Source organism: Plectropomus leopardus, chromosome 10 (assembly GCF_026936395.1).
Source record: "Plectropomus leopardus strain MGB_pleo_1.0 chromosome 10, ASM2693639v1, whole genome shotgun sequence".
NCBI lineage: Eukaryota > Metazoa > Chordata > Actinopteri > Perciformes > Serranidae > Plectropomus > Plectropomus leopardus.
Window position 1 is genome coordinate 22,902,566 of NC_142185.1, and position 27,967 is coordinate 22,930,532.

Consider the following 27,967-nt stretch of genomic DNA (forward strand, 5'->3'; position numbering starts at 1 on the left):
TGCGTCATCCATCTACGCCGCTGTAGCACTAAGAGCAAAATGTAAACAGACAAATTGAGCCCTCGCTATAGTGGCATTTGTGCGTGTCGGGGAAAGTCTGTAGAAGAGGATGAGGAGGAGAATGTGGACGCGGTCGTGGCTGGAGAAAAGAGGCAAATTTGGCACCTCAGTTTTTCAACGCGAGCTCGGAGTGAGTATTAGCGTCTGTTAGCATTTAGCATTTATTTGCAGAGTCGCGCGTATCAGTGCGTCATTTCATGAGGCATTTCTTTTGTGTGGTTGGCCTAGGAAATGCATTTGATTTTGATATATTTAACACAGTCTTCAAAGTCAGTTGGATTAAAAATATATATGCAAGGAAAAGGTAAATTGTGGTATTTTATACCAGAACTTATTTTTAAAGGGCAGGAGCATAGGATTTCTCATGCACTGTAACTTTGATGTAAATAAAGTCCCTGTCAATCTGCCAAATTTACAAACCTTCTAATAATCTATAAACACAATTTCTCTCCACATAAATGTTAAATTTGGAATAATAAAGATATTAGATATAAATGCAAAACATTATCTATAAACAGTCGGGTTAAAAATGACATTTTGTTGAATGAAAACTGACTCTGTGCATTTGCACAGTATTTTGTTTCTTTGCTCTTTTTTTAAAGTACAGAATTCCAATTACTCTAAAATAGTTTGAAATTGTTTTTTGACACAATACTCTCTGCTTTGCTTTGTTGAATTTACTGCAGGGTAGTGGTAGGAATGAGACAAATTTGCAGATCAAAGTTGATCAGTATTTGATCATTAAAAAAAAGTACTAAAGTCATCTTAGAAGACTTCGCAAGGAACCACAGCTCCTTCAGCCAAACCATTTTGAATACCAAATATGGAAACATCAAATTAATAACAAATATTTTGCCACCAACAATATTAAAGAAGTTTAAAAATCATACATTTAATTTATCCTTTCAACCATGTGGATAAAAATTATGTCTTTTGTAAGAACAACATTGAAATGTAGCCTTTTTGTCATTTATTTTATGAATGCATTTGCATTAAATTATTTTGGATTGAAAGAGAACATTTCTTTAAAATACTGACTAGTTCAAGGTTTTTTATTAGAAAAAAATACATTATACCTTAAAATGGACTTGATAGTTGTAGTTGTAGTAGTAGTTTATTGTTTTTTTATGGAAAATATTGCATTCATAAATAAATACATTAAAAAAAATTATGTATGCATATATGTAATTAGTTGTTTATAGTTTGCCCTGCATGTTTTTTATGTTCGTTTCATCTTTTTTGTTTTTCCTATGCTTTGTTTGCAGTCTGATTCCCTGTTTGTTACGAAACTGAATTTGTAAATACGCTTGAGCCATGTGTGGAATAACTGGAAAAAAATAACAGAAAATAATTTGGCAATGTCCATTCTTTAACCTCCCTCATTGTGCGACGTAGGATCACCGTTTTAGAGCCACGGCCAAAGATATCACCACATTTCTGTCACAATGGTCATCTTTCATCTGGGATCGCACAGTACAGTGTATTCCGGGCTTTAGATGGCAGCAAAATGCAACACGTATCCACGTGCACTTACATATGTTTCAGTGAAACATGTTAACAATTATTGTTAAATTAACATTCTTTGTCCTCCTGTTCTGTGAAAAAAAAACAGATGTGTGCTATTTGGTTAAACAAGCAATTGAAATGGGGTCTTGGTTTGAGGTCAAATGAGGTATCAGTGTCAGTCACAAAGCAGCACCCTGAAGTCAGAGAGATACATTGTCTTGCTCAAGGACGCTTCAGCGTGTTATCTGTCTGCTGGCAGGAATACCTGAAACTGGATCCTGCATTTAAAGAGGAGGCGTCTCTCCCCCTCAGAGCCACACTGCTGGAGCAAATAACTCCCACCATCTCCAATCAGTCCCAGATCATTTATGTTTTGCTGTGCAGTGCCAGAGGGATGCTATACTGCCTTAAAAAGAAGCAAGAGAATAATGGTACAGTATGTACAAAGAGCATTAACAGAGAGAAACATATACAGAAAAGTGGAGCTGAAAATGAGCCTGGAACTGGTAAATCCACAGCCTAAAGGATGAAAAAGAGAGTGGAACATACAGCAAGATCCCTAATCTGATGTGTAACTTGTCTTGAAAACTTCTAACCCTTTAAAACCTGAGCAAATTGGCTTAATTTCTTCCAAAAATCTGTGAATTTTATTGAAGAAGGCAATGAGCAACAGAAAAGATACAAGAAAATTACCTGAAAAAAAAGTTAAAAAAAAAAAAAAAGACAAGGAAATGACCTAAACGAAGTGCTATTTTTGACATAATTGTAAATATCTAATTTTAAGAATTATAAGTACAGATACCTGGATTTTTTTTAATAATATCTAATCTCCCCACAGCTAATTTTCAAGTAATTTTCCTTTCATTTTTAACTTTATTCATTCATTCAGTTATTGATTGATTCATTTTTTTGTCAATGGACAATTTGGAGACATTTCTGGCCAAGTTGCCCCTTGCCTTTTTCCAAAAGAAATCAATCCAATTTTCTCAGGTTCCATTTGTTTAAAATGCTTGTGAAAGCCGTCTGAACACAGCAGAACAAATATTAATGTCAGTCCAGGCTCTAAAAGGTTAAATTGTTGTATGCAAAAGAAAAAAGAGAGTTTTATACAAATAAAAATGGAATGTCATCTATTGAAAATGCATGGCTTTTATGGGAATGAAAAAAAAAACTGCATGTGCAAATGTGGTTAAGTGTGATCTTTTCTAAACGATTGTCACCATACGAACATCTTTTTAAAATTGCATCTCAGTAATCTGAGGTTTCACAACTTGATGTTCCTTTAAAAAAACAGGAATTTTTCCGTTGGCTCAGTGTGATGAAAAATGTTACAACACAATGTGTGTTGAAATGAACTGACACCAGGGGACCAGAACATCTGATGCTTTTCACAATAAAGGCTGAGGATTCTGTATCAACCTAAATAACTTTGTTTTCTTTCCCACATTATGCACAAAGTAAAATAACTCAGAGCAGTAACAAAGCACGCATACTCTTATACACATTTGATGCAGCTGTCTTCCATATTGAGGGTATAAATACTGCTTTGAAGCACCAAGGGCCAAGGGCTCCATGAGGAAATTTTAAACAATGTGAGACTCCTTTTTTTCAAGCATATACAAGACTCGAACTTTCAAAATATTCCTAAATGATTAGCCATGTTTTTCGGGACATTAGATTGTGATGTGATAAGCAGTTGTCTGACCGACAATCATAATGTTATGTTTTAATATTTTGTGTTACTTTTATAATCATACACATATATTTACATATTTTTCTGTTTTTATTTTCTTACTTTTTTTGTCTTACGGTTAGGGTACTGACTTGTAGTATTTGTCTTGTCTTAGTCATGGTTTTGTATTGTTTGTATCTTACTTATTCCTTAAGCTTTTGTTTCACCTCTATTGGACTGATCAATTATTACAGCCTTTTTTAAGTGTCCTATTTGAAAAAAATCAAGAAATACATTGTGGCGTAAAAAAAGCAAATGAAATGTACCAACATGCAATCAAGGAAATTATGCAGAAAGGCCCATATGATGCAAATATTGATTAACTCAAAGTACATCAAAAATGTTGTAAAGTACTGCTCCCCCTGGATGTAAACACGCTAAAGACAGCAGAGCTATGACTGAAACATCAAAAGGCCATCAGACATCATCACAAGCCTGGCTGAATTAAACATCAGAGGTCAGAGACCAACCAGAACAACAGAAACCCCAAGGCAAGACTGACATATGCAGAGCAGAGGGCCACTGGAGCCAGTGAACCATAAAGCCCCTGATAGGCTCCAATGTTACGTAAACTCTGAAATGCAGATTCACACGTATTGACTAGATATTTTGTGCCCACTTATTCATGCACACATAGGCAGGAGCATGAAACATGTTCTGTTACCTCACATGTTGTGTGTATGTGTGTGTGTGTGTGTGTGTGTGTGTGTGTGTGTGTGTGTGTGTGTGTGTGTGTGCATGTGTGCATGTGGTCATTGCGGTTATGTCATTCAAAGAGTGAGGAGACATGATTATATAAAACTGTGGGAAAGTGAAAATTAAAATGATGATTAGTTAAAAAATTACAATAATAACTGTCTTCCTGTTAGCCTTAAGGTCCTGTTTGGAGAATGGCGGTGAGATGGAGGCTAGCAGAGGAGAGCGTCCAAAGCACGGCAGGTTTAGCCACACCAGGACGGAAAGATCCTAGCGATGCAAACAGGCAGAGAGGACAGGAGACAGGAGGACTGACTGCCCTGGTAGCAGGACGATGAAGCCACACTGGGAGTAAATCCCGAGAGGGAGGTAAAAACTCTGAGCAGATCTTGAAGTGCTGATCCTGTAGAAGCGGTTACCTGGATTGATGGATTGCAGGCAGCTAACAGCCACAGAATTGCAGGACAACTTTACCAGCTAGGTAGTAAAATCTGAGGTGTAGATAAGTTGCAAAACTATTTTTTTTTCTAATTTTTATTTTTTATTGATTTTCTTTCAATAAGACATTCTACACATTAACACATGAGTTATAAAACAAAAGAACAGAAAGACTTCTCTATAAGGACACAAACATTTCACAAATGCACCCGTATGTTCTTAAATGTCATAAGGTCTTAATAAATAGAAAGAAATTATCCCAGACTTTAGAAAATTTCCCATTTGTATTATTTATCCAAGCCAATAAGTATTCAAAAGAGGCTGATTGCCGTAAGTCTAAGCCATTCAGTGAATTCTAGGATTTTTTTGCTCTCTTTAACAATAAACCAAACTGCAGTTAAGGGACACTCGGTGGCAAAAATGTTTTATCTCTAAGAAGACATAACTGAGGGGAGTGACGCAACAGCTGTCCTACCCAATCACCAAGTTTCACCACTTTTTGTTTCTAAGTATTGAGTGCCGTGACTGAATTACGATTGGTTGAAATACTAAACTCTCTGACGCCCCTCTAAGCCCCCTACAAAAGGCCAAAAACGGTTTATATCATGATTCTGGGTTTTGTCTGTTATTTTGTGGAGTTTGTTTTGGGATTTTCTGTCATGTTTTTCCTAGTTTGCATGTTCTGGTTCCTGTTTTATTTTGCAAAATCACTTGTCATGTGTCATGCCTGGTCCTAATTCCTGCCTTTGTCTGTTTCCACCTGTTTTCTGTCACACATGTCATCAACAGTCTCATTTGTCCCTGATCACTGAGTCTTCCCTGCACACCTGTCCTGGATTAGTCTTGTTTTCTCCACCACAGTGTTTCCTGCCACGCTCTTGCTGTCAGTCATTCTCTGTGTTTCCGTCCTTTAACCTGCGTCCCCACCTCCTCCACCTGTGTCTCATTCTTCTGGTTACCTCCCTGTCTATATATACCCATGTCTGTCCCCTTGTCCTTTGTCAGTTTGTCTTTGATCATCACTGTGTTCCCTACTGTTTTCTTCCCTGAGTTCCTCTTGTTTTCCTGGTTAGTTTGATTGATTTGTATTTCTTTTGAGTTTTGGTTACCTGCCTGTTTTTTTTTTTTGGATATTTTCATCTTAAAGCCCACTTTTGGTTTGAACCACTGTCTGCCTTTTTGTTCTGCACTGGTCCTCATCCTTAACTTAACATAACAGTTCAGTCTGTCCCTGCGCTAGACTTCATCTTTAAATACAGCTAAAGCAAAGGGAGCAGCTGCTTACATTACAAGAACACCAATTCTCATGTCTCTCTCCAAGAAAGGAAAAGTGGGGCTCCAAAAAAAGAAAAGAAAGAAAGAATAGAGGTTTGGGGATAAGGGGGCACAGAGTCTGCTTACACATAGGGCCAAGAATTTGGTGCGACACCCCTGTACATTATTATGAAACTGCTTCTCCCAGGAAAATGCAATACATGTTTGGGAAAAAGAAAGAGGGAAATACTGCACCCTTTTAACTTGCCTACTGTCAATATTTTTAAATATACATTTGATTTCCTAAAGATGTGGCAATGAGTTAACAGTCCCATGTATTAAGAGACTGTAATGTGATCAGGATTGATTTTCTCCTTTTACATAATGACTTGCAAGATTGAGACCTTGTTTATAAAGTTTGCTTCACTACTTAAAACTAAAGTGCTTCTTTTTTCCTGCATCATATCAAGTCACTGATTCTATGAAGTGTTTATCAGTTTACTCTTGACACTCTCAGCTGTTATGTTATTTTGTCACTAATCTAGAAAGTTGTTGTCATCTGCAGGCACATGGTCGGATGTACCCCACCTGCCCTTTGGCCTCTGTCAAGGTAAATGCCATTTTTTTGCAAGATTGATTTTCTTTTAATAATTTTGTATTTTAGCTTTTCAGTAAAGCCAATGGCAGTTTTCAATTAAAGTCGTGTTGTATGTCTATGAAGTGATTTTGAATTGAGCCTCTGTTCAACCTTGTTCTTGTCTCAGTCATCACAGTTAATGCATGCAAAGTGAGCACCCTGCAGAGCATCTACGCCTTCCTCACCTGCCTTCATGGACATCCAGGTAATGATAGAGTTTCCCCTCTCTGTTGTGAAATGAAACCAGTATCAGTATATGTGTGTGTCGCAGCTGTTAGGTGCATGAGGTATGATCTCAAAACACCTCATTTTTAAGAAAGACAGACATTTCATTTAGCTCATCACTGTACTGGTGCAACACATGGAGGCCTCTTAGCAGGGCACGCTTTGTGAGAGCACCCTTTTTTTGTTTGTGGAAGGGGTTCCCTTTTTCAAACTTCAGCACCAGCTCCACAAAGTGTCTGTGCACAGCAGTGCTAATTGTTCAGTTTGTCCCAGACAAGAAAAGGCCTGATTGGTGGATGCTTCATTGATTCTCATTCATTATGTTGCAGCCCTAGACACTATTCTTTCCATGTTATTACTAAGGGAGGTAAATATTGCCTTTTGCCATTGAAGCCCTATTCCATGGATTAATGCCAGAGTACCGGGCATGCCACCATAGTTTAGTCAGGGCTGTGTATGGGGAATGACAGGAATGTATTGACTATGTGTTTGCGGTATACTTGAAAGGTCGATCCACATTCCCTACATGGCTGCTTCTGTTGTCATCCCAATAACAAGGAATAACAGAGACATTACTTTACCTTCAAAATTGCAAAGGGAGCCCAAAAAGCCATTTGCTGTGATGGGAAAACAGCCAAGAAAGCAAACTGATATTTTTTATATGTAATATGGTCTATCTAGTTCAGCTCATATCAGAAATCAAATCTGTCATTGTCATTTCAGTTGCAGTACGGTCTTAATAACTATGATTCCATCTTTTAGCCCTTTCAAATCTGGAGCAACATCGCTTTTCTTGTCCTGCTTTCAGATGCCTTTCACAAGCTTTTAATGCAGCATATAGTCTAATTTTTTTCAAAAACATGCGAAAAAAAGCAATAAGCAATGTGATAAGAAACTTTACACAAATTGCAAGAAATTACTAGATTTAAAAAAAAATATTTTCAAAAGAGCCAGGGAATATATCTGGGGGAAAAAGAGAAATCAGCCAGGGAGAAAAGGCCTATATTTTTAATTATCATAATTACATATTTAAAATTATTTTACATAAAATGATTATAATTCTAAAGTACTTTTTGCAAGTCTTTTGTTTTTTATTGTAATTTTTTATTATTTACTCATTTCTAGGTAATTTTCCCGTTATTTTTTGGGTCATTTCTTCTTTCGTAACTCATTGCCTTCTTCATTTTTTGACAAAAAACAAGTCAAATTGCTCAGGTCTCAAAGAGTTAATTGCAACGACACTCTATTTGCAAGTCTGTATTAATAAACGATACAATATATAATTATATTCATATAATATATTCATATATATACATACATACAACACAAAACATTTTTAAATTATTTTTATGCATGTTACACATAACTAATGACAGATTATAATGCTTACAGCCTTATTAATCCCATCTAATAATATCATCATTCTGACGCTGTGCAGCTTTTTGGAGCATTTGTTTCAGGCTATTGTTCCTGTTTTCATGCTCCAAAATAGACAATGAACAAAGCATGGCCCGAATGCCAGTACTTTTCCACAAGGACAATATCATTACTTTCCTCTAGTAAAGAGGGAGGGTTTAAATCGGGTGGGGGTCAGTGGAGGAGTAAGCAAAGCATGTAAGAGACGTGAAATGATAAGTGACACGGAAAATTCAAACTAGTTACAATTACAGTGCTGTCAAGTGTCTTACATTTGTAGTTTTGCATGAAATATCTTAGCAACTATCAAGTGGATTGCCATAAAATTTGGTGCAGACATTCAATAAATTGCAGTCGTTTTGATGATACCCTAACTTTGCAGTCAGCCACATGTGGCTCCTCTCCAGTGAATCCCTGTGGCTTTGACCAAAAAAAAGTTAAATGAAAATGAATGTTTATTTTTTAACATTTTAATTTAAATTTAGCAGTACTGTAGGCCTAAAGTGATGCATTTTCCAGTTGTGAAATGTATGAAGTCTACAGCCACTTTTCTTCTAAATTTTTCTAAAACTCAGTAGCTGTGGCAAGTCTTGAGTTAGCCACTGAGGCTAGTTATGGATACAAATTTCAAGAAAGGAAAAGTCTGGCAGAGGAATAGAGGACTGAATAATGTTTAAACAGATCTGTTTGCTTTCACCAACAAAGCTGCAAAGTTAAAGTACCAAATAATCATAAATCAGCTGCTGCTAGCCAACTTGTGGTAAAACATTAATGAATGCTCATTTAGGCCTATCAGTATTGTTGATAGGCTTTATTAGATCTAATAAGCTAATAAGCTACTAATAAGCCACATTCATTAAAAGGTCCAAATGTTTATGTGGCTCCAGACAGAGTTTTTTTTTTATGTTTTTGCGGGGGGGGGGGGTAGTTTGCTGGCCCCTACTCCAACCCCATTATTAAGTCAAAATTATATGTCGAATAGTCATAAACCAGTTGGTTTATCAAATACCAGAAAAAAATAATAATTTCATTTTCATCATCCTTAGCTACTTTGAGTTTAGTGCTTAAAAACATGTATGCATTCTTTTCCATCACTGAAAATAAGAGCTCTGATGCCACAGTAACAATAATATCGAAGGGAGAACACACTGATTAGCTCATGAACTACATAGTGAGCCATTTAATCTTCAGTGATTTCACATGTGCCTGGAGGGTGTGAAGTGGTGTCTCTTTTTTAATCAGAGGTGAATTAAGTCATGTTGAAACAGTCATACTCATGTTCATGCTTGAGCGAATGATGAACACACGATCACGTCTTCCTCCAGAGGTCAACATTACACTGTTATGAGAGAAATGCTCTTTTCTTGAGATCAAGTGGAGAGCTGAGCGTATGGTTTCCGGGTGTTTTCCACTTTAATTAATACTAAAGTTATTTATTCATCTGCTTCTGTCAAGGTGCCTGCTATAAACCTATCAGGAGAAGTAGGCCAAGGTCATTTTCTCAGTTTGTCCCCAACTGCTGCCCATGTGCTACACTCTAAGAGTCATAGGACATCAGTGACATGACATTTAATGGTCTCCAAATGCCACAACAATTTTGCTCATGTTGCTCTTAAAAACAGTGCATTTGTAAACACATTACCTAACCATATGAATCATTATGCTGTTGCTTACTTTTGATTGTTGGCTTCTATGCTTAAACTGCATCAAATTTGAAAGTACACACTCACAGATTATCTCCACTCTTACTTACTCATGGAAACTTACAGAGGTGTGAGGATAGGTCAGCTGAGGATAAAGGAATGTATGGGGCTAAACTGGTAATAAGTGAGTATTTGTAAGCCCCTGATCCTGGCTTTTTGATTGGTTGAAGCTTGTGTAAAGAAGCCTGGAATCACCCAATGTTGTTTTGGCTCTGAACAGATTAATAAGGCCTTACTGGGATTCATGTGAACCCTGGTCAACAATAAGCCCCAAAAACATATAGTAAACACTGAATGGGAGGTGGAGTTTGTTGCAACTCAAGCTGGGTATGAATAATTCAGACCTTTTCCTTATCTCAGTCACATGCTGGAAGAAGTTGCAAGATAGTACCGACAACAAATGCAGTTAGTCAGGAGTTGTAACATAAACACAAGTGATAAAATGCAAAGTGTAGTCCACAACTTATCCAATAATTTTGCAGTTTCTTAAAACCGGTCCCGAGCAGTGGTGAAATGTAACCAAGTGTACTTACTCAGGTATTGTATCGTATTGTACTTCAGTACAATTTTGAACTACCTAAACTTCACTTGAGTATTTCTCATTTTTTGCTTCTACTACATCACAGAGGCATATATTGTACTTTCACTCAACTACATTTATTTAATAGCTTTAGTTACTTGGCAGATTCATATTATTATTACCACATATAATCAACAAATAAATGATGGTGTGTTCATGTAGACTAATCTACCCAGAAGCATACAAAGTAGTTAAAATGAGCTAAGTGATGAACACATTAATGTTTAAAAATGTAATAATATAATATATATAATTCTAAAATAAGTCAAATTTAGCATGAGGAATACATTTACTTTCAGTACTTCAAGTCTATGTTGATGTTACTATTTGTAGACTTAAACTTTAATACGAGAATGCAGGACTTAAATTTGTAACAGTATTTCTGCACTGTATTACTACGTTTACTTAAGTAAAAGAGTACCTCTTCCACTACTTATGCTAAGACCTCTTTGCCAGCTGATAATCATGTGATCAAAAACAAATGTTCCTGGTGTTGAATTATTCTTTAGTGGACCCCAAGTCAATAAGTCACCTGACTTTACAAGGAAGAGAAAGCACATTTAAAGGACACTTCATTTCAAAAGGAGGTTTATATTGAGCAGAACTGACCTTATGTTAGCAAGTGTTTCAAAAAAGTATTTACTCTTTTATGATAAGGTGGAATGGCCCTCCTTAAACAGAAAGGATTTATTTATGAGACTACACTGCAAAAATGCAGTACTTACAATGTCAGATCTCAGGACATCTTAACTTTGACTGCATCTCTTGTGACTTAAACTTGGCCTCAGATACTATGCTGCATACAAATTTAATGAGCTCTAAAAATATTAAAGTTACATTCTCTTATTCCATTTTTTAAAACATATCTACTTGCAGTCACACTTACATGTAAATAGATTTAATGGGTGTCTGTATATTTAAACTGAAGTTACTTGTGTACAAAAGTATCTCTTGACAACCTGTTTGAGTAACTGATTAAATAAAAAAAATGCTCCTCTCTTTTGTTACATCATAAATAACGAGTACACATTTATCATCTTGTCTCCACAGAAATTTTATTTTCAGTCTCTAAAAATAAAATCCATAAAAATAACAATGTATATTCTTTCAGAAAGAAAGAAAGATTTTTTAAAGCTCTTTCCCATACAGCAATCATCAATCCTCCATATGTTATGCATCATTTATGCCTGACATTAATAAGGATTGGCCTGTCACATTATGATAATGACATTTTGGACTGAGGACATTCGACACTGTTGTCAAATTAAAAAATAAATACACAGAATTTTTTTTTCTTTATTTTTCTGGAGGTGGAGGTGTTTGGACAACCAACACTGTAGAAATAATGACCCCAATCCAGAAGGCCTGCAACTTTAAAAGGTGAATGTGCAACCTGGAAATTCACGACAGAGCTGATTTATCACATGGCTTAAAACAAACGTGGTACTCACTGCACAACATTTTCAGGACGTAAAACTGAAATCTATATTTTTACTTTTTTTTTTTTTTTACTTTAGCATTGCACACTAAGACACATTTGGTAAGAGGTTATAAAAGATGCACTTCAAACAAGATTAAATGCACTGCAGTGCACAAAAGGTACATTGACGCACAGTAGATACACAAGAGCTAGCCTGCTATAGAAGACATGTATATTGTGGGTGATCCAGTGAGCCCTGAATTATAGTGTATACAATGTTAACATAATGCAACAGACTCAACACACTTTTCAACAATGTGAAACATAAAATGAGATATGCATAAAATATAAACTGATAACGAATCATGAGCATTGGTATTTGTGGCTTATTATTATGATACAATAGTAGTCCATTAAAAGTATATAGTATATATGTAAAACACTTAAAAAAGTAGCAGAACAGCTCCTGTAGTGAATGGAATTTAGTCATCAGTGACAGCAAACTGAACATCCAATCAAAATGAACAAGTACCATACTATATTAAGTTTCTTCTCTTAAAATGAAAAAAAATATAAATAAAAACAGATCATTTCAAATGTTGTGCTTATTCTCTTCATTGCCTGTGCTGCAAAATATACTTTAAATTCCAGATATTTGCACAATACCTCCAGTAGGCTAAATCAAACCTGTGATTTTGATAATCACCATAAACATGATGGTCATACGTAACAGCAGCAGAGAAGCAGTGCTTCTTAGCACTTAAGTTTTATTAATTTCATAATGGTCCCCTTATAAAAGAGATTTAGATGTAAGTGCTACCTATTCTCTCCAGCAAAGCATAATGGATATTTATTACATAATTTGCTAATAACTTTGACATGACAGTCCAGGGCACTGTGAAAATTAAATAGTAATCACATACTCAAAGCTTAAATGTAATAAGTCAAAAAATTATTTTTTTGACTTACTATAGACATATGTATGCTACACCAGCAACTAAGCCTACAGTCACTGTCAACAAAAATGGGGGGGGGGAAGCATAAATCACAGAATACATTTAATTTTCACAAAACAAAAAAAGACAAGTGCATATGTCAAATAAGGCAAATATTAAATTCACTAAGAGTATAACAACTCTAAAAACCCAGTAAATATTACGAATGCAGGATTAACAACAGGCGCTGTACAAAATGAAGTGCCAAGTAAGCTTCATAGTCATTAAGGTGTACAACAGTTTTCGTGTGGCGAAGCTTCAATCATTTAAATAAATGATTAGAATAAGCTTTGACCCATGTTAGAGAGCTACAAAAGATAACTGTAAATATTACAGACAGAGCTTCTCAAATCTTTGAAAATTCAATTGTTCGTTTGTAACCCCCCACCACCACCACCACCACCACATAATTTCCACCTCAATAACAGCCCCCACATCAGTCCCTGTTCAGTGCAGAGTTCAACTACAGTGAGAAAAAAACAAACATGAAGATGCCCACACAGCAGATCAATAGCAAACCCATATTGAGGAGAATTTTAACTCTAGGTGGCTCGTACAGCAACTCTGCAATGACTTTTGCATCCTCCCGCACTACTTTTTGCTGAGCGCTCTGTGGTCCCTCCTTCAATCCGCAAAACCAATTCAGTAAACGCATACCACAGCTAGTCTCCCCGTTAACATGGCAGCTTTCCTCTCTGACCATCTCCATCCTTCCATTAACAAATCGTTCTGCAGGGGTGGTGGCAGGGGATGTTTCCGCACTAGGGGTTGCTGGGTCATGGTCAGTGGATGGGACCAGGAGTTTGACATCCGCCCCGTCCAAACACCTCTCCTTTATGACGTCTCGGGGCATTTCTTTATGGAGTATTCGGTCACCATTACAATGGCTCTCTTCAGTCAGCCTGTTTGTTTCCTTTCGTTCCTTTGGGGGAACTTTTTCAATCTTGCGTAGCCCCCAGATGGTGGTGGTGCGAACCTGCTCATCATCTGGTGGAGTGGTGCAGAGGCTGACCACCACTGCCACCAATCCTGAAATCCAGAACAGCCCAGCGGCGAAATACATGTAGTGAACTTTAACGATGAAGGAAGGCCTATCATCTGGCTGGTCACAGCGAGGCTGGCGGTAGATAAACGCTAGGATCAGTCGTAGGGTACCAAGTGCAAAACCTGTCATGCCTCCGCAAAATGCGCCTGTCTCATTGCACCGTTTCCAAAACACACCCAACAGAAAGAGGGCAGCAATTGGTGGAGTGAGGTAGCCAGCAACTTCCTGGATGTAGAGATATGTCTGTCCACCTTGCATTTCAATAATGACAGGGACCCAGGCAATGCTTATCACCACCATGACCACAACAAACATACGGCCCACCATCAGCAGCTCGCGCTGAGATGCCTTCCTTCGAACATTTTTGTAGATGTCCAGGGTGAAGATGGTGCTGGCACTGTTAAAGATAGAGTCCAGATCACTCATCAGGGCAGCGATCATGACTGCCATCATCAGACCTCTGAGACCCACCGGCATCACCGCCATGACCAAGCGAGGGTAGGCAAGGTTTGAGCAGCCAGCGTGAGAGCCGCACACTGCCATGCAGTGCTCTGGTCCGATGCAGGCGATCTCATCCGCAAACATGATACGGGAGATCATTCCTGGAATGACTATGACAAACATTGGCAGGATCTTGAGAAATCCAGCCATGAGTGTAGAGCCCTTCGCATGAGCAATGTTCTTTGCTGCTAGTACTCTCTGAACGATGACCTGGTCTGCACACCAGTACCAGATAGATGCAGGGGTCTGGCCGAGAATGAAACCTGGCCATGGGATATCTTCATCCAGAGGACCTCGAAGGATGAGTAGTGAGTTTGGTTTAGGCTTAATGCGGCAGGAAGGAGAATAGGTGAAGTTTCCAGTGGCCATTATAGCAGTAACATTGGGAACTGCCTCCATGTACTTAGTTCTGACACCCTCGAGCCCACCAACTTTGATCAGGCTGAGGATGGTTAGGGTTAGGGCTCCACCAATCATTAACACTGCCTGAAGTGCATCTGTGTAGAGTACTGCCACCAGTCCACCAGTGACAGTGAGCAGTGCAGTCATACCGATGAGCAGGACGATAGACACATAAAGGTTCCAACCCAGGGACTCCTGAATGAAGAGCGCTCCAGCATACAAGTCCACAGACAGCTTGGTAAAAATGTAAAGCAACACAGACAAGAGAGCAAAGTAAACCTTTAGCCTGTTGCCACCGAAGCGTTTCGACAGGTACTCGGGCATGGTGTAGACTCCCGAGTGTATATACACGGGAATGAACACCCAGCCAAGCAGCTGCAGAAGTAGAAGTGCATTAAATTCCCATGCTGCAACAGCAAAGCCACTCGCTGCTCCTGACCCAGCCAAGCCTATGAAATGTTCACTGCCAATGTTGCTGACGAAGAGTGATGCACCTATCACTATCCACGTCATGGAGCGTCCAGCCAGGAAGTAGCCACTCACAGTGCTGCGATTGGCTTTCCACATGGCGAAAAAACCAATGGCTAGCACCAAAACAAAATATAGTGCTACCACAGCTACGTCCGCTGCTTCCATTCCAGGACCCATTTTTACAGATTACTTCAAAAAGTCTCTCGGAAGTAATGCTCACAGCTATGCAAATCCTTACAAATAGTCAATTCTTCAAAAGGAACAATGGAAATGCTCTGCTTTGGTTTGCTGTCTGGTTGGAAGCTGTAGTATCCACCGTCAGGTCAAATTCACTAGGTGTGCTTCGGAGGGGTTTTTCCACCAGCACTGAGGTCGTTCTAGATTTAAAGGAGGATGTTGTAGGTCTCTGGTCTAGAAAAGCCTAGAGTTAACATTCCTGCAAGACAGCAGAGACAAAGAGAAACACCTCATTAGAGCCTTGATTTAAGAGGGAAAACACCGAACACAAACAGCCTCTCTGAAAACAGGACAGGAACACAAACTGAAGTTCACAAATTACTACAGTCAAACTGAACATATCACAATCCACACCATAAAATGTCTAATGAAAGAAATTGTCAAATCTGGCACAGTGCCCTTTAAACCACAAAAAGTGTGCAGTAGTTTTCCAGTGCCTTGCCTTGGGTTTAGCCTGCCTATGACTTCCCCCTAATCTTTTTAACACAAAGATCTCAAGCCTGTAAGAACTTGAAAGGAAGCTTAATAACATTATGTAAGAAATCAAGTTGAGTTAAGAAGGGAGAAAAAAAACTAGTAGCCAAAATCTATGCAGTTCCTACACTAACGAATATGGGTCTTGACTTATATCATCTTCAAAATCTGCAGGTAGTCTTGACAATTTTTGGGAAAGAGTAAAGACAGCCATAACTGTGGAATTCGCTTTTATGGTTTAAGTCGTGAATAAATAAAGCGTAGGAGGGACACAACAGGCCATAATCTTATCACAAAAAATTAGGACTGATTCACAATATCATTTTCTAATTTTACCAACCACATCATAGTCCATGCACACACACCTAAATCTGTGACACTGACATCACCAAATCTAACTATAAACCCTAGCCTAGAATTGAAAGAAAAAAAACAAGTTCCCTCAGCGCAGAACTACAGCCACAAGCTTACAGTTTGATTTGCATAAACTAAATAATTCAAATTCAAAAGATTCGTACATGTAATAACAGTGAGATGGTTCAAATGAAACCCATATGTCAGCAAAAAGTAATAAGAATGGTGAGCACATCTGTTTTTTATGAATCTAGCACATACAGACATAAATTTGGATGTCTGTCCTCTCTTGAGCCCTCAGCCTTCCATGCATGGTAGAAAAATTACCCCACGCATTCATCTTCACAACCAGGCTTTATGCATAACCATCCCTCTTAATAAAAGAAGTCTTTGTTTTCATTTTACCATCTCAACAGCAAGGGCTGCACTCCATGTGTTCACCATAAACTGTCAAGGACACTCTGGCTCTGATATACAGTAATGTCATTTAATAGATTAAAATACCTTTATTTGCAAAGTGGTATAATGTGGGATTCAAACATTATCATTACCATCCTAGTATGCGTGCTTATAGAGCCATTCAGGCTACTGCCAAACAAAAAGGAATACGATGTTGCCAGTGCTGCTAACTTTAGCCCAAGCTTTTCCTGTAACAGGGTTAAACAAAAACAGCAAGTGTAATTTTTAGATTCTTCCCCTTTCTGCAACAGATTACTGTATCAGTGGACGCCAACAACTGGTTCCACCAAAAGTGATTAAACTGAATCTCTGCTAATAAAAGCCAAGAGAGATGCTGAATCAAATAAGCCCCGCCATGCATGAAACCTAGAGGAGTTACTTAACTAAACCCTGAACCCACACAACTGAAGTCCAATACAGCTTGTATTTTCAACTCCTAAAAATCTAATTTCTGGTCATCACAATTACGTAATAGAATTTTTTTCCACAGAAAAAATCTCCTCTTGCCTTGGCACAGTTTATATGTTAATGGACACCTTTCCCTCATTTAATATGCGCAGAAATGTGAAGATGCAAATTAATTATTACTAGAGTGTACCTGCTCACCTTCAACTCTGCCAATTCCTCTTTAAAGTTTTAGAAACAAGCATTTGCATCGTTGGTGCATCCATGGCTTAACGACTGCACTTATATTTCTTAAAATAAAAACAATAATTGCCATCCATGTATTGATAGAATGTTGCCACACAAAATATTGTGATACTATGCTGTGAGGAATTTTTAACCCACCCCTACAAATCACGCTTAAAAACTGTATCAATCAGACGGGAATTAAAGAAAGATTCCCCTTAAAACATTAAAGGTCATTAAGCTTTACAAATTTTCACCAGGATACAGCCACAAATAGATATCAAGTTTGCTAATGATCCTGGAATAATCATAGAATCATAGAATAGACATCATAGAAACATGGCTGATTACACAAATCTAACTTCTAATCAGACTTGATGGTTGTAATCTGGAACAATCTAGAAACTTCTGCACAAACACAACTAACTGCCCAAAACCGTTAGAGCCAAACTTATGATAAGGTATATCGCACTCATGCACAGGTCCACTAAGCTTAACCCCTTGAAACCTGGATTAATATAAGATTTCTTGCATTTAGATGCTTTTCAAAGGCTCTTTGAAACCTGAGATTTCTTCCTACAAACTGCAAGAAATTAGTAAAAGGTGGCAAGATTACCTAAAAAAGTAGTTTGGAGGGTCACAAGAAAAAGTACCCAAAATTGTTTTTTTAGTCATAACTAAATAATAAATAATGATAATAATAATATAATTTAGTTTTAACATTTTTTTTATTTAAAATACTGTTACAGAAAAAATATATATATTTATCAAGACTTTTTCTAGGGCATTTTTATTTTTTTATAGCAAATATTCTTAATAACAATAACTTAATAATAACTTTTTCACTATTTTTTTGGCTATTTCTCCCCGTGTTTTTGAAAGAAATCAAACCAATTTGCTCAGGTTTTTTAAGGGGTTAAATGGAGACACCTACTGCTTCCGCGTTTGCTTTAAATTATAATAATCAACGCAATATTAAATCCAGGCTGCACATAAGGCCAGCTGACGCCATGATATAAATAGAGGCATAAGAAATAGATGGTGTGAGAACAACGCTGCTTTAATTACTGTCCGTAATCACCACCTCACTGAAAACACAGTGCACGGTCAGGATCTGCTGCTACACCTATGAGGCGAGTGGAAATTTCTAGAACAGTCACTGCGAAAGCTACGCATCTTCAAGGAGCTTGTACTCCTCATTACTGTCATCTGTCTAAGATGCACTGGACGCTTCATGAGTGGATACTCATCACCGCGGGCAAGTCCGAGACGCGTTATAATGTTACTCAAATATTTCAAATATTTCTTCCCGGCTGACGTCAGCGGTAAGTATCAGTTGAGACGTTTGACACAGATAATCAATCGTTTGTCAGCACCGAAAACACAGCTCCATAGTGTTAATACAAACCCGCGACCACGTATTATAAAACGTGACAAAGCCGCCACTAGGGTGCTCAGGTAGTCCATACATACAAAATCACCAGTTTAATTGTAAAAACACAAAAACACAAAGGATGTACCTTTGAGGCTAGTGTTAGCAAAAGCGCTAAAGATGCTAAAGCGGCACTCCACGCCCCGGAGAGCAGCGGGGATAGGTGACTGCAGGAAGCGGTGACTCCTTCCTGAAGTTGCTCCCTCGTACCACACTGTGCTCCTCGACAATGTGTTGTTGTAGTCAGGTTTGCAGCCCGTTTTCTTCTGCGTGCCTTCCGTTTCACAGGAGCCGTGATGCCCGCCAGACAATGCTGCCCGTCCTCTTTATAACGCGCCCGTTCAATCTTATCCACGCCCCACATCACACGCGTAACTCACCCGTGTTGGTGCATGCTCTCTATATGCGACCAATTCGCGTCTGTTCGCCTCCACTGCTCCATCCACAGTCCCCCCGACCCCATCCCCGTCAAAGACTGCATCACTTAAACATTTGCTGGATTAATACAGAGTTGTTGAGAAAGTCACTGGAGCTGCAGCTTAAGTGCTGTTTCGGCATTCACAGTGCTGTTATCCTTTTCTTTTTGTGTGATTGCTTTCATCAGCCAATGCTTATTTCAACATCTAACATACTTTTTTTGACATCTAACTTAGGGTCAACCCATGTTGGTTCTTAAGGGCTGATGCCGACACCGATAGTGGTTAATGAAACCGATATTTGCAACTGATATGCATTTATCTATTAATATTCTGTCAATATTTAGAATTTGGAATATAATAAACTCCTACACAAAACTTTGTTTAAATGCCTTTGACAAATGTTTAATCAAAACAGAAACTTTCAACATCATATACAGAAAGTCCCCAGCATTTTGTTTATAAAGTCAAGTGAAAATTTAAATAAATAAATACAAATAGCTCCCTGGGCTCTTTGCAGTATACAATTAATATATTTAACTGGTGATCATTAAAATAAAGTGCCAATACAGATAATTGGAAAAATGCCAAATATGAGCCCTGATAATTGGCCAGGTTGAGATAATCTGTTGACCCCTGCATTGCGGTTCTGATGAGGTCATTAGTCCTCCATCAGTTCCTGCCTCTTTCTGCTGGGCGCATTGATTTTAAACCTTTCTGATAATTTAAGCTTCCTCCTTTCACAGTAGTTTAGCTTCCGGATTCTCTAATAATGTATATCAGCTCTTAGCCTCTTTAGGTAATGCAGTTCAGCTTCCAGTTTTGCCCCATTTTCAGATGTTTCACATATTATTTTTACATTTCTGCATTTTCAGTCATGGTTTTGAACTAATTTCAGCTTTCAGCATCCACAGCACTTTCCGCAGAGAAATGCTTTCTAGTTTGGGCATGCACCATCAGGTGTTTGGAGGCAAAAACAAAGACTGAATATTACTCTAACTAATTATACTTGTATTAACCTGTTCTACATGTTCACATGAATAAGAAGAAAACGTTTATTTTGAGTGATTGTTACTCCAAACGGGAAGCCACTATAAACACACCCACTTCCAACAGCTTGTTATTTTTGCAGAAGATGATTTATTAAGAATGTATTACATTGTTGTTAACTATTAAATTGTGGGAACTGGTGGGAATTTAAAAATGACAGTCTCTATAAACATTTCAATACTTTATTGAAAATGAAGATGACACTTGAAGGCAGATATTTGTATATCTACACTATTGACTATTGCAGGGGTGAATAATGCGGGACAGTTAAACCTAATCATTTTTATCTTAATTTGTATAAACTTCCATTACTAAAAATCAAGACTGATCTCATCATAAACTAGAATATGATAACTAAAACGTGTGTGTGTGTGTGTGTGTGTGTGTGTATATATATAAAGCTATAGATAGGTAGATTCTTGGGCTACGACATGGTTTTGGGGGGTGTGGCACACCATATTCAACGACTTTGCAGTAAACATTGATGGGAAGTAAAATGACAGGGTTTTGAAGTGAATAATGTTAAGGTAAATAAAAAATAAATAACAAATACCCTGATGAATAGCTTGTAATTGTTATAGATTTTTATTTTTTTGTTGTTAGCTGTTGTTACTCTGGGACAGTGTATTACTGGCAAGCTGTCACAGCTTTTAACATAATTTTAATGAAAGAATTGACCTCTATTTTTATGTGTCCCTTATCAATTTAGTTAGCTAACTTGCTAAAGAGAAGATTTACTTGCTTAGGCTATATTATGCATGAATTATGGCCAAACCCATGTTTTGTGACGTCGCAATGACCTTTATTTAAAGAAATTCCCTGAAGGAATTCTTGAGTGTTTATGATAATAGGATGGACTGACAAGCCAAAAACACACATACATTCATACAGTCATGAATTATGTGTTTAATCTTTCTTTTTTTTTCTTATGTATAATAAAGTAGAGCTCTTGCACTATTTAGAATAGTGTCACAGGAAGAGCTAAGACATTTGGATCATAATCAAAAATGATGCAGAAGGTGCATTTTTCTAAAGTGTCCCTCTTTACCAGTAATCACCATATTAAGTTTCTTCTCCAGCATGCAACCAATTTGTCTAACTAACCCGAAACAACACAACTGTTATCTATTTATGAGAGGGGATGGGGTGATACAAAACTGGGCAGGCACTCTAAATATTTTTTAAGCACTGGGGAGGGAGTTATATTTTTAATTTGAATTAGAGGAGGGAGATTCAACTTAAAATTTTCCTTTTTTGCATTTAATAACATCAGAACCCAAACCCACAAGTGGTTTTGAAAGGCATGTTTTACAAAAATCTCAAAAGTCACACCATTTATCAAACTGTGAAGTCCAGTTATTTATTTTGGAGGGAGAAACTACTAGAATACCCCTATTTACACAAGCCCAATTTCTAATCTGATTTGAGGGCTGTAATCTGGAATAATCTAGAAAAACCTGCCTCTCTAAATATTAGTTAACAAGTCTTTATTTTGACATCCACATTGCTTTATTTTTTCCTCTCTCTAAAGTCTCCCTGAAATGGAATTTCATATTGTATGCCAATAACAATGCCCATAAGAGAGAGAAAAGTATGCATATTTATCTTTTGCAAGCACACATGTTTTCGTTTTACAAGTGACCTGGCACAGATGAAGCTATTCACTGGAAAGCATCCGACTTGTGATCAAGAGGAAATGGCTGTCATATTAGAGCAATGGGGGGAATCCCACTGTTAACAGCCTGCCACCATCAGCACTTAACATACAGGAGCTATTGTTTCATCTTAAGCCATTTAGGGTCACTCTATCGAAACAAAACAAAATAAAAAAATATATAAATAAATCCCACCTCCTTACTAACATGTGCATATATTGCATAATGTTGCACAATTTTCTGCTATATACTGTGATTGCAAACTTAAATGTGTATGATGTTGCACTTATATTAACTGGATATATCTTTTGCATTTCATCCTAATGTTGAAGCCCTTCAATTAATTTGACCTTGTGAGTATGCGTATGCATGTCAGGTTGGCAGCTTAATGTATTTGTACACCTAATAGTCTCATAATGACATCTATAAAAATTCACAACTGATACTACTACTGCTAATAATAATAATAAAAATAAAAATAATAATATAGCATAATGTAGTATTATACAACCTCACATGATACACAAAAGCATACCACCCTGTCACAATAACAATCACACAATAGAAGGTTAATAAACCGATTTTTATGAGCATATCCATATCTAAACATGACAGTAACTGTCAGCCTCAGCAGTCACATACATGGTTGACTTCTAGCAAAACATCCTGCAAAACAGACACAGCTATGCATACTACAGGGGGAGGGAAACAGAGTAAATTTCCACTCTCTCCTCTAGACAATATTTTGGAAAATTCCATTTCGCGAAAAACTCCATTTCCCAGAAAACCCTGCGCGTCTGTGTGACGTGGTGTTTGAGCGACATCAGTCTACTGCATGCTTCAGAGCCGCAGAGCCCATCGCTTTAGAGGCGTGCATGTTCAATTAAAAGACCAAGTAACAGACCCACCGTTTTATTTTAAACAAAAGTAAATAATGTTAGTCTTGGGTTCGCAGTTGCCTGTGTAAAATATAGCGAAAAAACTCGTTTGAAACTAGCGAGCTACGCTAACTAACGCTGTCTGCTTCTCAACTCCATGTTAATGGATCATTACGGAATATAGGCTACTAACTTTCCCTACTGCTATTTTCAGACGGACCACTGCAAAGAAATGTGCACTTTGTTTAGATTATCAAATGAACAATGAATCATAGATATTTGTTTATTATTGTCATCGTTAGCCAGGATCGCTAGAGCACTAGCTACTTAAAAAGCTGCCCGTTTATACTTAAAAATGTTTATTGAAAACTTTGCTGTCTGTTGATACTTAGACTTGGCCTAATGCTCCAGTCCCCGCACACCCCTGGAGGTGGAGCCGTGGACTGTGGCTCAGAAGTTATTATGAGAGGGGCTCTAATGCATTAGAGTTTCAAACAATCAAATTATGAAGATCAATTAGATTAATCAATAAGCAGTGTCTGTCTAAAAATAATTGTCAGTGGTTTTATATTCCTAACAATTCGTGGTGGTCTTAGATTTCTTTTTTTTTTTTGTGATGGGGTCGACCAATATTGGTTTTTCATGGCTGATGTCCTAGTTAATGAGCCTGATAACCAATATTTGCAACTGATATTCACTTACAATAAAAATGAAAATCTGTCAACATGTAGAATTGGGAATTTAACAAACTCCAACACAAAACTTTATTTAAATGTCTTAAGCAAATGTTTAATCAAAACTAAAAACTTGCATCATGTACTGCAAGATCCCAGCAACTTTTTTTTTATAAAGTCAAGTGAAAATTTAAATGTAAAATGAAGAAATAAAATTAGCTCCCTGAGGTTTTACAAAGTAAAAGTTTCTCCCATGCTGACAGTTTCTTGATTTATTTGATTGGCAATCATGAAAATGAAATACAGGTACAGATTATCAGCCAAATATCAAGTATTGCTCAATAATCTGTTGATCCCTGATTAAAAGTGTAACAAACTATCCCTCAAGCTTCCCAGTTTCCACAAACAAGCTCTTGAATTCTGGAAGCTTGCTAACAAACATAACTTTTCCCCACATTCATGGATAATGTCGAACAATCAGCATGTATTATCTAGAAAGAAAGTCCAGATACCTACAAGAATGGATTGATAATTGTGTAAACTTTGCCTTAGATGTTCTCACTGACTGAGGCAACCTCTACAGATATGAAAACTTTGATCAAGATAAAGGTATAAAAACTTCGCGTAAATAATATAATGGTTTCATAAAGGGGATATCACTGTTTCTTATCAAAAGTTCATTGTTTTATGGCCCTTTGATTGACGAAATGTCCAAACTCTTTATTGGTGGGAAATAAATATCTTATTGTCTGATTGTGTAATAATTGTCATATCAGGAAAATACTGACTTCAGAACAGTTACTTTCCAAAATCAGCTCTCTTATGGAAATTAACTTCTCTGGAAATCTTCACAGAGAAAGTTTGGTGAGACACTTATAAATTCCTGATTCCAAACAAAATAAAATAAGTTAACTTAAAGATATCACATAGATATGACCCCTGTCATACATTATTACATAAATTTTAAAAAGATATTTCTCTAATTTGTTCTTTCTGTAAAGAAATTGAATCACTCGATCACTTATTCTATAAATGTTCTTATGCTCCACGAATCCAGGTTGACATTTCTCTTGATCTATACAAGTTATAATAGACTGACACCAATAATGGGAGACATGGACATGGTCTAATTTGTCAAATATCTGTTAACTGTTTGGATTTAAGGTACATCTGTGTTTTATTTTAAACTGTCTACAGTTAGTAGCCTTATAAGTTAAAAAAAAACATTAACAACAAATATTTTTAAAAGTTCTGCATTGACTACACAAAGCTTATTCAAATGAAGGATATAGCCTTCATCATTGACCGTGTAAATCAGACCTTTATTTGTGACACTGAAGAAAACAGCATATGGTTTCCTATCATGCAGTTAGGGGTTAGAGACTGTACGCCTGGCTTTAAATTCTGTTGCCACTTTGATCTTTCATGATTATCATTGTCCATATCAGCCTGATGCAACCGCCTGTCATGCACTGTACAGTCAGTGATTGATTCTCCGCAGGCCTAGCTCATCTTCTAATGATCTCAGATGATGCAGTTTCCTGTTTACTTTGGCTGGCTTTTGCCTCATCATCCCAGTCATAAGACTTGTGGTGTTGATTCACATCAGGGACAACAACTGTTTCATAGTGGGGAATTCAAATTGCCAGTCTGCTGCCCAGCAGGGTATTTTAAAGCAGGCTAAATATAAGTCGTAAAGATATCAAACTTACCTCATCTGTTAAAATTAAATAACAACTGTACTGTTAATATTACAGTACTGCCAACATTGTGACCCCGGATAATGTTCAGTTGCTACATTACTGAAGTCATGCCAAATTTCAAAGCCTAGAGTATGCAGGCTGCATGTCAAACTTCTTTAAAACCTTTCAAAATGATTTTTTCCATCAACACAAAATGCCCAGATTTCTCTGTCCAAACAGTGCTCTCGGTACTCAGTTTATTGTCTATTGTTGGTTTACTTTTGCAGTTACTGACAGTTTGTATATCCGTGGTAATGTTTCCAACCTTCTGTCTTCCCTCATTAGCTTACCAGTCAGGTTTATGGAGTGGAGGGGCGCAAAGCTGCAGCGTTCCTGTGAACAGGATCTGGCTCCAGTGTCAGTCAGTTATTTAAAACCTTCTGTTTTCTCTCATCTGTAGCTTGGTCGATAGTCAATCCTGTGGTTGTGTTTGCTTGGATATGTAACAAAATCATGTGGTTTCATAACCAACACCTCATTATATTTTTTTGTAAAATTTCTTTTGTGTAAATTAGTTAATTTTCCTCAGTCCAGTATGCATTTAAAAGTTTTATTTCCCTTGTGCCATTAAGATGCTGTCTCTAAAAGAAGACCTAATCTATAATTTACATAATCTATATCACAAAATGGGCACACATCATAGCAGGCCTTAGCATCCTGCCAAATTAATCTAGACAACAAGTGAGTATATAATTTTGTTTAGGAATGGAGCTCCATTCTTAAACATATCTGTAAATCTAGGTTTAGAGCAGCCAGACAGGTTTTGGTCACGAGAGATGATGCTTTACACACATTGCTGCTATTCCTCCTGATACAGGCAGTGAGTCCGTCATCCTGCAAGGGCGAAACTCAACCATAGGCTTAATTGTTGTAATGAAGAAGCCGCTGCTGACTTGTAAGGACATCATGACCTTATTCTGATAACTACAGTTGGATAACTCTTACGCAAACTCTTCCTTAAAGACTAGGTGTGGTCAGACTAGTCTGTTTTTTAAGGTGCGTTACAGTAACAACAGTTTTCATTTGACAGAACTTGTTCAGATCTTGAGGGAGGCCAAAATGTTGTCTGAATAAATAATAAATGCATTTGGAGAGTGTGCAACACTTCTTTCCGACTTTCAAGAACTTATTCAGAAACATCATTTTTTCCTATGCTACAGCGCTCATGTCACCTCTCGTGTAGTTAATGCTATGTCCTCCCATTTAAGGAGCAGAGGAAAGGGGAAATGAGAGAAGGGGGAAATGAGATGGATGATACGTCTAAGATCATGTTTGCTCTCTTTTCTCTTTGAGCTGGAGGTTTGATTCTTATAAGTAATAACCATCTATTATTTAGCAGATGTGGCTGTGACTACTATTCAGTATAAATCCCCACAGAGATATTTATGGACAAACCTCAGGAAGTCAAGGGCTTGTGTGCAGGAGGGCACTTTGCTCTCTGGTGTGATGTTGGTGAACTTTGTTCTTAGTGCCAACACTGGATGTGTTAGAGACATATGATACATGACAAGATCTGCCTCTGCCAATCATCTGCAACTCATAATACCATGGATCATCTGTAAATCTTTTTTTCCTTTCATCCTAGCCATTTTGTTTTGGTATTTAGTTTTTTGAGTAAATACTTTGTCCTCAATGGTATGACTGAAAACTACAGTGCCACACTGTCAGCTTTGACCAGCAGTAAGAAAATCAAAAAGCACTCAGATTGTACCCATGCACCGTAAAAGCTGCACAGTGCCTAAGTTTGGATTTTTTTAAAATGTTTTTCCAAAATTATGACTTTCATCTGGATTTTTCTATTTATCCAAATAAAGCATGCTTTCTATTTTGTAAAGAAAATGTAAATCTCTAATTCTCACTGAATTGTGCAAAAAAAAAATTGAGTTGGATTTATTGTCATTGAGATGTGTTTGTTTAAATATATTATGTTGCAGTAGAGCCACCTGCAGGCACAGTGGCACAAAATTGGTGCATGTAAGAATTATGGCATTTGATGTCAAGAGGGCAACATGAACAAGAATTTAGCAACCAGTTGTAAATGGTACAGAATTTAAAAACAAAATAAATGAAGACCTTTTTACTTCTTTTTCATATGAAAGCTCTTCCATTCAATTTTTCCTTGGACTAAAGTTTATCTTTTCAGAAAGTATCCCTGAAATGTAGTTTTTGAGATATCTCTTTAACTGACAGAGAAACAGACAAACGTGGAAAAATACTCTTTTGGTGGAGGTAACAATGATGCCATTGTTTCTCCCTCTGTACAACTTGGGTGTAGCTGATTAGAAACACCAGTGTACTGTTATACTGCACTCCTCACTGCACACCATAGCTCCTCCTTTGTGTCACAAAGCACATCAGTCATAGTCAGAGTACCTTTCACAACACTGACTTCACAAGTGTTGGTGAACTTGAATGACAGGTCTTACAGGGCAAGTTATCAAGTGTGTGAGTTATCTTTGATTTTACTTTAGTCTGCTGTATAAATGACCACATGGTGGCACTGTATCCACATTATAACCTTACAGGTTCCTCTCTGGCTCATGAGTTTGCCTTTTTAAATTTTACTGAGAAATTCAAAGTAGTTTTTAATGATAATATCAGACAGACGAGCAGTGCCCAAAACATAAACTTCTACTTAACTAGCACCCTTTCTCTCCCAGTGGAGCACAGGTCAATTCTTCTCCTGCACTCTCAATTTTGGGCCACTTCCTCCAGTTTCATTCACGTGTACTTAATTTCATTTGCCTCTGTGTCTGTTGGCCTCCTCCAGAGTCTTCGATGGAAATTAAGTAAATGAAGGAAAAAAAGAAAAATATAATCAGAAACAAGTATGAGAACATTTTTTAATAGTGAAAAGTGATTCTTTTTTAGCTGCTAGAGGCATA

The 27,967-nt window shown here is 37.3% G+C and overlaps 1 protein-coding gene and 1 long non-coding RNA gene across 3 annotated transcripts; one reads left to right on the top strand and one right to left on the bottom strand.

Annotated features, from left to right (window-relative positions):
* Positions 1-11: 11 nt before the first annotated feature.
* LOC148188518 (uncharacterized) lies at positions 12-27,965 on the top strand. 2 transcript variants are annotated; one of them, XR_015777644.1, is made up of 5 exons: positions 12-190; positions 4,168-4,363; positions 6,252-6,296; positions 6,451-6,528; positions 25,368-27,965. It is a non-coding gene; the product is annotated as an uncharacterized LOC148188518 (long non-coding RNA). The 2 variants fall into 2 exon arrangements; XR_015777643.1 differs by lacking the exon at positions 25,368-27,965 and having other exon boundaries at positions 6,451-11,135.
* Positions 11,277-19,144, bottom strand: LOC121948899 (sodium/myo-inositol cotransporter). The gene is made up of 2 exons (XM_042494435.2): positions 18,756-19,144; positions 11,277-15,517 (listed from the first exon to the last, which is right to left on the bottom strand). The coding sequence occupies exon 2, from the start codon at positions 15,256-15,258 to the stop codon at positions 13,126-13,128; it is 2,133 nt and encodes a 710-aa protein (XP_042350369.1). The 5' UTR covers positions 15,259-15,517; positions 18,756-19,144; the 3' UTR covers positions 11,277-13,125.
* Positions 27,966-27,967: the final 2 nt, after the last annotated feature.